This window comes from Amphiura filiformis, chromosome 5, assembly GCF_039555335.1.
Source record: "Amphiura filiformis chromosome 5, Afil_fr2py, whole genome shotgun sequence".
Classification (NCBI taxonomy): domain Eukaryota; kingdom Metazoa; phylum Echinodermata; class Ophiuroidea; order Amphilepidida; family Amphiuridae; genus Amphiura; species Amphiura filiformis.
This window is the reverse complement of record NC_092632.1, coordinates 69,714,906-69,726,153: the sequence shown is the minus strand read 5'-3', so window position 1 is coordinate 69,726,153 and position 11,248 is coordinate 69,714,906. Positions and strand designations below refer to the sequence as shown.

The following is an 11,248-nucleotide window of genomic DNA, read 5'->3' as shown; positions in this document are numbered from 1 at the left end:
TTTAGGTTATATGATATCTTGCTAATGTATACAATTGCTTTTGAGTCATTCTCAACTATAATTTCCCCTCTTTTACAAAATTATTCACTTTTATAGCATTGTTATAGTTTTTTCGTATATAAAATGTATCTATTAATGACAAAATTGGTGGCGCTATTTAGTTACTGGAAATTACTGTTTCAAGCTTTTAATACAAATAGTTCCTTTTTTTTGTTTATATGTTTATAAAATTTCCTTGTTGCTTGTTTCACCTATTCCAGCTGTTTTGATGGCAGTATTAATTACCCATCCCTTGCAAATCAAGAAATATGATTTAGGATAAATAGCGCCATCTATAGTTTGCATTCAGTTAATAATGAAGCCAATTCTATATACATCAAACAACAGTGTTCCATTCAGTAGGTCATGTGAATCGACAGGATATTGGATCAATGTTCAACTGTAGAGATTGCAGAATTCTTTTATCAGCCATGTTGCACTACTTTTGTGTAGTGTATGCAGAATATGAAGTTGTCGCAGGAATTGGATTACTGCGAGACCTTTAATATGAGGATATGATGAACTCATGCTGGTCTTGAAATGGTATCAATAAATGTTGTGGAAGAGTTAGAAATGTGAAATTTTATAAATACCCTTGGATCTCAGCTGTAGGACTGCTAACTACAAAATGAATATGCAGGCAAGACACGTTTTTGTCTGAAACAGTTTTTGTCCTAGAGATATGTGTGGATGGACTACTGTAAGTGCGTACTACTTTCCAAGATGCTGATCTAGCTAGTTCTTTCTTTTCTTACAGCTAACAAGTACTGGATTCTAAAAACAGATCTATAGAACTGCCATTAACTTAAAATTCAAATTGGGCAGCTCACAAGAACTACAGTAACAACAGATCTTAGTCTGGTCATAACCATAATAGTCCAATAAATATCGGGGTTTAATGTGCATCTTCCTTTTATTGTCCTATAACAAAGATGTTAGCAAAAAATAAATCCCGGCACTCCGACCATATTCAAGGTCAAAGGTCAACACAGTGGTCAAATTTCAAAGTTGCTCAGATCTTGTTAAAAACACACCAAATTATTCATCTGATTTTACAAGGATTCAGAAAAGTTTTTTTAATCAGAAAGTGATTTATCTATTCGCCGTAGAGGTGACAAAATAATCAGATTAACTACCATAGCAATAGAGGAAAACAATTTTGAATAGATCGCCCTTCAATACAAGCAGGTTGCACTCATCACCTGTGTATGTCAGTAATCATAGATTGAATACAATACCGCTCTTTTCAAAAATACTTATCTTTAATACAGGTAATAGAATCCCTGGTGCGAGTGATCATCATTTCTTTGACATCTATGGTTCAATGCATAGATAGATTAGGTACCACGTGAACGTAATAGTGCAGTGCGATCTATTCTTGTTTTCCTCTATTGCTCTTGCAGTTAATCCAATTATCACATCACTTCTCGTAAGTGCATCGTAACATGTCGTGCTATACACCATTGGATATCTGTATTACATCGTAGCCACTCCGTCGTAAGTGCATCGTAACATGTTGTGCTATACACCATTGGATATCTGTATTACATCGTAGCCACTCCGTCGTAAGTGCATCGTAACATGTCGTGCTATACACCATTGGATATCTGTATTACATCGTAGCCACTCCGTCGTAAGTGCATTGTAACATGTCGTGCTATACACCATTGGATATCTGTATTACATCGTAGCCACTCCGTCGTAAGTGCATCGTAACATGTTGTGCTATACACCATTGGATATCTGTATTACATCGTAGCCACTCCGTCGTAAGTGCATTGTAACATGTCGTGCTATACACCATTGGATATCTGTATTACATCGTAGCCACTCCGTCATAAGTGCATCGTAACATGTCGTGTTACACATCATTGGATATCTGTATAATCGTCGCCACTCCGTCGTAAGTGCATTGTAACATGTCGTGCTACACCATTGGATATCTGCATATTTACATCGATCGTAGCCACTCCGTCGTAAGAGCATCGTAACATGCTGTGCTATAACACCATTGGATATCTGCATATTTACATCGTAGCCACTCCGTCGTAAGTGCATCGTATCAGGTCACTGTATACACCATTGGATATCTGTATTACACTTGAATCGCAGCCACTCCGTCGTAAGTGCATCATCATCATCCGTCTTTGCCTTCGATGATTTCCAAGAGGAGTCATTTATGGGTTCATTCTAAGAAGTGCAACAAATAATAATGAATTATGACTCGATGTTTCGTTGATGCTTTGTAAAACAAATCACATTTCTAGTCAGGATGGTACATTGTAGTATTTAAAGAATAAAGGTATTGTTTTTAGCCGCTGTCGTGCATCTATCGTCTCATATAACACGGGCGACATCATTATTTTAAGTAAAACAACGAGGCGAAGCCGAGTTGTTTTACGCCAAAAATAATGATGTCGCGTGTTATATGAGACGATAGATGCACGACAGCGGCTAAAAACAATACCTTTATTCTCATTCTTAAACATTTCAATGAAAATAAATATATTAATTATAATTATAACAAATTTTAATCAAATTAAATCCTACAATCTACAAGGAATTACCTAGGGCTCAGAATCGATCAGTCCTGTTGTTGCTATGCACATTCCGATTGGTTCGAATAGCGCGTACGAGTAACGCATCGACACGTACGCGCTAAGGTGTGTGATATCGTGTCATACCAATAAGATTGCAAGAACATTCTCAAGTGTTTAAGAATGTGATGTATTGTAGACTGTATGTAAAATGCCTGACGATTCCTTATTGAATGTTTTTAGTACCATAAGAAAAACATAATTGATTATCGTATATAAATGTACGGTATATACAGCATACTATAGGAACTATATTTAAAAAGGTCCAATTCGCAATATTTATCGGACAAAACCATCGAAATTATATATTTTTCCTCCTTTTAAGTTGTAGCCGGAAATTGCTCAAAGAAACCACGAAACGGCTCATGTATTATTGTCCAACCAACCTTTGCGCTCATTTTAGCGAAAACAGTTTGACCATACTACTTTACTGGGGGAGGGGGAGGGTATTTCGTCCAATACTTAACACAATAATTATCGTCCATATTTGTAAGATATTTTAAGATTATGGGCATGAGATCTGTGATAAATACTGCAAGATGAAGTTTCTATGGTTTACGGTGCGTAATCTAATATTTGGCCAATTTGAACTGAACGAATATCAACGATTTTCGAGGTTTTGGTCAAGTATGACGTTAATCGGATGTTTGCATCTAGTCATCTACACCTCCCCTTTCGTTAGCTGTGTCGCAAAGAATGTCTCAGTTATACGCGATACGTTCCAAACGGTAATTTCTTAAAGTGTAGTTGGATGTTGGAAATTGTTTACCATCATGCACTCTGAGCTCTAACCTGAACAAGCAGTACGTTCGTTTTCTCATAATTCATCAGTACAATTTGGAGAACAACCTTTCTCTATCAGTCTATACATTCATATCTATAATTTTTGTAGAATTTCGTTATACTACGATACTTACTGTTACAAAAGGGTACACTAGTCGTGTTTCCCCTCGTCGTAAATGCTCCCAAAGCACTGACTTTAAGATGTCTCTTTGAGTGTCTGATAAACAGTGCGAACAAAGTTGACATTCCTATGAAATGAATAACACGAAATCATAATTGAAGAGTATCTATACTATAATACTGGTAGTCTGTGAGTATGTGTGTCTGTGAATCTGTCTGTCCGCCCTTATTCTCGGCACTGACAAGTTCCATGGCCCGGAAACTTGGTTGTTCGGTGCAACAGACGTAATATCACATGACTGGAAAGAGGCTAAGGTTATTCCGTTTCACAAAGGTGGTGATCTTAATGACACATACAACTACATGCCTATATCTATCTTGCATGTTGTCAGTAAAATTATTGAGAGGGACGTCATAAACATGTGTTATTATCAATTTCTTATGTATCGAAACATAAAATTCTTAATGAGTACCAGTCTGGGCATTCTACAAAATTGTTGATATGGTGGATTGGCCCTTATTGATTTAAGAAAGGCATTCGATATCGTGAATCATGATATCTTGATTAATTAACTTCACTATATTGGAGCATCAAACACCACAAGTGATGACGTCACAGAAAACTTTTTTTTGCATTTCAGCGTTTTGAATACCATGTATCGGTGGAGCATGATGAAAAACCATCAGACTAAACTTCGAACTTATTGTCAATTCAAACGTTCATTTTCATTAGAAAATTATGTTACATTATTAAAACGTAGGCATAGATCTACTTTTTGTAAACTTAGAATTAGTTGTCATAAATTAAGGATTGAAATGGATAGATATGTTTCACCTAAATTGCCTCCAGAACGGAGAATTTGTAAATATTTATACTGCATTTGAAAAACGGGATTTAAATAATAGGCCTATGCCTAGTTAATTTATATTATATTCTTTATAGTTGTAAACTGTATTGTTCTTGTACTTTATTTGTATTATATATATCGTATTATTACTTCGGCGTGAGCATTCCGCGCTAGAAATAGAAATCAGTTTCCAGTGATAAGCATATTCTGACGAGTGTGGGTCGGCTTCGGCTGGCTTGCATGAAACAATATTGTAAATAATGCTTTAATAAATCACCAAGTCTATTTTAAATGTATCGTATTATTATATATGTTTTGACCATATCTTGTTGTAAGATGAATGTCAATAAAATCTGATTCTGATTCTGATGAAAAACCTCCACAGTCCAAATTTGGTGAGAATCGGATCATGAGGGCCCGAGATATGGCCGCATGAATACCTAATTAGCCCCACTGAAATCAGTGTAAATTGGCCTGGTTATGAACCAGGCCAATTTACACTGATTTCAATGGGGCTAATGGATCCGATTCCCACCAAATTTGGACTGTGGATGTTTTTCATCATGTTCTGCTGAAATAGGGTCATGAAAATGCTGAAATGCAAAAAAGAAAATTTTATGACGTCACACTTCGGTACTTTATAATTTGGTTCACTTCAAGTTCGGTAGTGACGTCAATGCTTTTTCGCGATTGCGCCGCAAGCGTGCTGACAAATCGCTCTTGCGTGAGTGTACACTTTGCGTGATTAACTTGACGCGCGCGATTCACCGCTTAGGCCAACGAAATATGCACATACGTCACTACCAAACTTGAGGTGAACCAAATTATATCCGAGTGGCAGAATGCAAAGAGTGTCGTTTAATACAGTTGTTTCAGATACATGTGTTATTAATTTTGTTGTACTTTTATGCATAATTTTAAATTTCTGTTGTGTAATAATTGTTATATGATGCAGGGTCCCGTGTAAGAACAGCATTTTTGCTGATCGGGCTACCCTCGATAAATATGGTGTAATAAAATAAATAATAATAAACTTTATTATAGAGATTATTTTGTTATATACAACGTATTTACCTTCGCTTCACATAAGTTACAAACGGTCGTGTAGCATATAGCATTCTTGACGTGTATATCACTATCCCTTATTATGAACTGAATGCTGAAAATGAAGAAAGGGAGAAGATATGAACAACATTTGCAAGGCAATATGGTCATTCATGAAGCTCAATATGTAAATCAAATAAACGCACTTTGTGAGTCAAATTGAAAAATTCCAATCTTTGTTAATATCCATATTTATGAACTCTCCCCAGACACGAGCTCATCCCATCAAAAGTGGGTTTTCTTATTTCTATAGATTGGTTCCGCATTCATGAGATGCTAATTTCTATTGTGTTAATTTCTGTTGTGACGAACACGGATCTATTCAATAAAAATGATGGCCATCCAGGTCGCGTCACTAAAGTCATGAAAAGATTACGTGTTTGTATTGTTCTCAGAAAAAAACCGAGATGGCGCACTGCAGCGTTATCATCCCTATATCTTCGTGTAAAAATTGCCGTGATAGTACGGCGAATCCTCTCGTTTTTCAAAAGCTACGCATGGCGATTTTGTTCGAGAAAGGCCGAGCGACTCAGGCTAAGCATACCATTTACACGATATGAGATACCACAGAGTTTCTATTCTACACGTTTTTACGATTTGCGCATGCTCAGTACCCCATATGATGTTGCCATTACAAGAAAATTCGATTTGTTATCAGGTAAAACCCAGGTTTTGTTTTCAATACACTAACTGGAAATGCAATACACTCAGCGGCGATTGCTGTTGTCTTTATACGCATATAGTTTACTGCATTTTATACATTTTTAAATCGTACATTAAAATTGTGATATATTCAACTGTTTGAGAATTAAAATCATATCGGCAGAGTTCTGTATAGAATATTAGATCACAAGTCTATAATACAATGCACTATATCGACAGCTATCGAGACACTATGCAACTTTCTTTATCTGCGTCAATAATAGAATATTGATTTATATAGAATTGAATACATATCTACATTTTGAGTTTGTACTTCAGCACTGAGCGATCGATTCCTAGCCAATCAGACAGGGCTCCTTTTCTTGCGTTTGGTGAAATACCAATCGCCCGTCGCTCACCAACGGAGTATTAAGTTGCAGGGAAAATATTTATAATACAGGGTGTCGACACTGTGTGGCGCTCTAGCTGAAATACAACAAGATAATGTAAGATAGGAAAATGTAAACCTGTATTTTAAGCTAGAGTATCTCGAGGTAACTCACACCCTCCTGCTATGGTTTTGTGAAGATCAAAGTGGTTGGGTGGTTCTGATATAGGGAGCGGAAAATCGTGGCTATTATTCGTAAAGTAGCTTAGGGGCGCATCATTAGATTTCCAGGGGGGGGGCATGGGAGTTTTTTGGAAAAAAAAACCACTTCACCCACTAGTGAGACGAAAAAAAAAAAAATTTGCCCACTAGTGAGACAAAAAACACTTTTTTGCCTCACTGATAAGTAAAAAAAAAATTTGTATAAAAATTTACATTAAAATTGAAAAAAAATACTTCGCTGCCGAAGGCGGCGAAAAAATTTTTTGGTGCTCTCGGAGGCGAAAAAAACCCCCCCATGCCCCCCCTGAGAATCTAGTGGTGCGTCCCTTACCTTGTTTTGTGGAAGTCAAAAAAGCTGGCGATACCCATTACGCGGTATAAATTGTACACTATGTTATTACAATATTGAGGGATAAGTTGTTCTGGAGAATCATATATGCAACTCATTGCAGGGTTTTCGTTGACCTGCAATGCATATACAATGAGACAAATAAACCAAGATCAGTTTAGTCGTTGAACAGTTAAATCTAGTGGATTGCATTCAATGAAGTGTCATAATGTGCAGAATTAGAAAGTGCATCTACTAAGAAAATAAATTTACCTACATATGGTTTAGTTTTAAAATTAGACGGTATACGCTGATATACGGCCTTTCGAATAGTACCCTCTTATGTGACTCGATATTCCTTGTTCGATATTAAGCTATTCGCGTGCCCTGCAAAACGTGCACCGCATACTCGAATAGTATACTCCTATGTGAACTCAGCCTTATAGTGACAGTTACATTACAAATAATGTACTATCTTACATTTACCGTCATACTGGCAAAGCACAGGATATTTAATTGTGGCGCGAGCTATGAACAGTTCAACAGTGTCATCATGGCGGCGAATATGTAGCTTCTGTTTTGATAACTTTTGGGGCTGAGAAGAGTATTGAATGTCCTGCGCGCATCTAACGCATCATGAAGAAGCTGCTACTTTAGGTAATACAGTACACAGTTTATCCTCGTGTGCAAATATGGCGCGCCAATATCCTTCGGCTAATATTTATAGTGGGCAAGTTTCCGGACAATTACTGACCGGATAGAATCCCCGGGGATATAATTATACGCCAATGTACCGTACATCTCATCCCACTATAAATACGCTGATAATTGTTTTATTTGTATTGCGAGGAACTATTACAACTATGAATTATGTGTATTGTGTTGTCAAATGAGTATAACTATTTGTTAAAAAACACAGAATTTGTGTATGAATTAATACTCCTTTAATAGTTGTATACCAGTACGACAGCAACTTCGTGACCTCTTTTGTTCGACAGAAAATTTATACGGGTTGGTGAACACGGGTTACGTAACTAAATGTTGAAAATTTGGCCGGCAAACATGTTTTAGCGAAATAGCTCCAGAAATAAGAGAAACGGGTCGTTTTTTGCTTAACTTACGTACCATGATCACGGATAAGATACCAAACATTTGTGCAAAGAAAAAAAAACGAGTAAAAGTTGAATAATATTGAAAATAGAGAAGCTTGAACATGTCCAAAGTGGCCGGGAAAATGAGAAAAATTGCATGTCACGATCACCAAAATGGTTATATCTACAACAGTGAGTAAACGCCGGTCGTATGCTTTTCCGTAATGATAGATATTAGAGAGTTTGCGGAAAGAAGTTACTTTAACTGGAACGGCAACTTCAGAAATATCGATTGGATTTCTTGCTCAAATTTACTCCAACGCGAACGTATGGTTGGTTACTGCAACAACAGCGTCTTGTCGCTTAAACTCGGGACATGTGTATCAAAGTGCGTTCAAAAGAAGGGCATGTGTAAGAGCTTGTAACCGAATACATCCAAATGTCTCTCTTTTGTTTAGTCAAGTGGTTATTAGTCCCACTTCAAGACAAAAGACTCTACCTTAAGAGCTTCGTTTGAGTAAACATGAATGAACTCGCGATACCACTCAACATGGATTATGTCGGGACCCAGCGTTAATCTCCTTATCATATTATTTTGAAACTGGCTAGGCCCTATACGTTTCAATTAATATTCTTACGATAGTTATAGGCCTATATATATATAATATTATTTAATAAAGGCTCGTCAGCTTTGCCAATTTCATATTCCAATTTACTTCGCAAAGCCTAATGAAATACATATTCTTTATTTCTTTCCCCTCCTTCTGAATCTCTCTCCCCCTTCCCCTCCTGCTTCCCCTTCCCTACATTCTCCTTATTTTCCCCTCCTTCTCCCCTCTATCTGTACTCGCTCTCTCAAACTTGACCCCCTATAATTACCCACTCGCACTCCTGTTTCCCCCTCCACAGTGATTTTGTCAGGGTTTTTCTGTTAGGAGGGCGTGGGCCGATTCTCAAAGGGTAACGTTTTCACAAAAATGGGCTTAAAATGGCAGAAAAAGGCCTAAAAGCGTAAAATATCACGGCGGCCAGCATCCAAAAGGGAGGGGTCAAGAAGGAAGAGAAGATGTCCCACGGGGAGCCCCCCCCCCCCTTGGCTACCAGCAAAGCACCTCCCTGTCCACTTCCAATGCCCTCCCTCTCCTCCTCCCTACCCCCCCCCCCCCTCTCTCTCTCTCTCTCTCTTACCAGGCACAACCTATGACATGTTATATATAAAAATGTTATGCACCTGCTTTACTCTTCCAGAAGTATCGTACACTGCTGGCTCAAGTAAACCCAGACCATTTTACGGGAACTTAATCCCCTTGGAGTTGAAGTCAAGCCAAAAACTTGGTTCCGCAAGCTGATTTGGTGTACGTCATGAGCACACACACAATTATATATCAAGTGTGACGTTTGGAACAACATTTATTTTGATTTAATTCAATCAGTAATTTTCAGCAACATGTAGCATGTTTTTTACCCAAACCAAATTAGATTTCCAATAATTGGTCTATTAACTAGATTATACATAAGTGGTAATTATGTAGTCTATGAGGAAATAGGCAAACTATTGTTCTAAAGTATGACGTATTTCATCATAATTTACGGCACACTATAGATTCTCGCGTTAACTTTAACTTCAAGCGGCTTTAATGGCAGAGTGGTTTTGAATACATAGTCCTCTATAATCCTCTAGACGTTAAAGTTAAAGTTAAAGTAACTTCATTCCGCAAGCTCTCTATTAACTAACGTTAGCTTGTATTAAATTTTCAGCGAAAATGATTGGTGGAATAATCGAGTCGTAGGTTGGAAAGTTACTCTCAAAACGGCCCGTGTCTCAATCGTGCGTGTCCGTTAGTGACAAGTGTCACTAGCAAAATAGCAGCCGGCCTTGTCATTATTATCGAATAATAATCGTCAGAATCGTCCAGTTGACTCCAGTGATATTTATTTATTCAAGCAAAATACTGCATTGACTTACAAAATATTGAAGTCAATATAATAAGTAATATCACCTCATTTGACTGATCTTAAAAGCAGTTTTAAAAATATTATTGTTGATCGAGTCCCTGAATGAGAAATAAGATTGCAAAAGATACGAGTATGGTACAGCAGGTTGTGATGGTCTAGTGGTTGACGCCGTGGTTTGAAGTGCGAAAGGTTGAAGGTTCGAATCCTACAGCATTTCGATTTTTTTCTCTCTTGTTCTGTTAGGCCTATGGTGAATGTGTGTAGGCCCGTCAGTATTATGATCATTTGAAAATATTTCTATGCAACACGTTTGCAATGTTTTTCTTTTCTACATATTAAAAAATGAGATAGCGTCAGCCATATAATTTACGAATTTCAAACCTGATATTTTGGCATAATATTATTTGTAATTTTTACACCGTTCTTACACCCTACCCAGACATACACATAATTGGAATCAGCGTTTCGTTGTCTAGAGTAACTTTAATTATCTTCAATAGAACACCATAAGCGGTCAAGATAAAAATGCTTTCTTTCATTTTACCTCATTATTTCTGCTTCAAATGATCAGAAACCCTTCCTGAAAGTTGTTTACTAATATCATAAATATTTTTTTAAAAAACCCCGCTATGGTAGGGTTTCGAACTTCCAACCTCTCGCACTTCAGGCACGGCCTTAGCCAATAGACCATCACAACCTGCTAACTTATTCTCGTACCTTTTGCAATGTTATTTCTAATTCAGTGTCTCGTTCAACAATAATCTTTTATAAACTGTTTGTAAGTTCAGTCAAATGGCTTGAAATTACGTTTTATATTGACTTCGATATTTTGTAAGACATGGCAGTATTTTGTATGAATAAATAAATATCACTGTAGTCAACTGGACGATCCTGACAATTATTAATCGATATATGGACAAGGCCGGCTGTTAATTTTCCTGCTGACACTGGTCACTAATGGTCACGCACAATTGCGAGGCGAAGCCGTTTTGAAAGCAACTTTCCAACCTACGACTCGATTATTCCACCAATCATTTTCGCTGAAAATTTAATACAAGCTCAAGTTAGTTAATATCTATCATTACAGAAAAGCATACGACCGGCGTTGGCTCATAGTTGCAGATATCGTG

At 37.2% G+C, this 11,248-nt stretch overlaps 1 protein-coding gene across 1 annotated transcript; it reads right to left on the bottom strand.

Moving 5' to 3' along the window:
• Window positions 1–2,004: 2,004 nt before the first annotated feature.
• On the bottom strand, window positions 2,005–7,173 carry LOC140151954 (probable tubulin polyglutamylase ttll-15). Its single transcript, XM_072174257.1, has 4 exons — window positions 7,075–7,173; window positions 5,462–5,546; window positions 3,554–3,667; window positions 2,005–2,229 (listed from the first exon to the last, which is right to left on the bottom strand). Exons 1-4 carry the CDS (start codon window positions 7,110–7,112, stop codon window positions 2,107–2,109), a joined length of 360 nt encoding a protein of 119 aa, XP_072030358.1. The 5' UTR covers window positions 7,113–7,173; the 3' UTR covers window positions 2,005–2,106.
• Window positions 7,174–11,248: the final 4,075 nt, after the last annotated feature.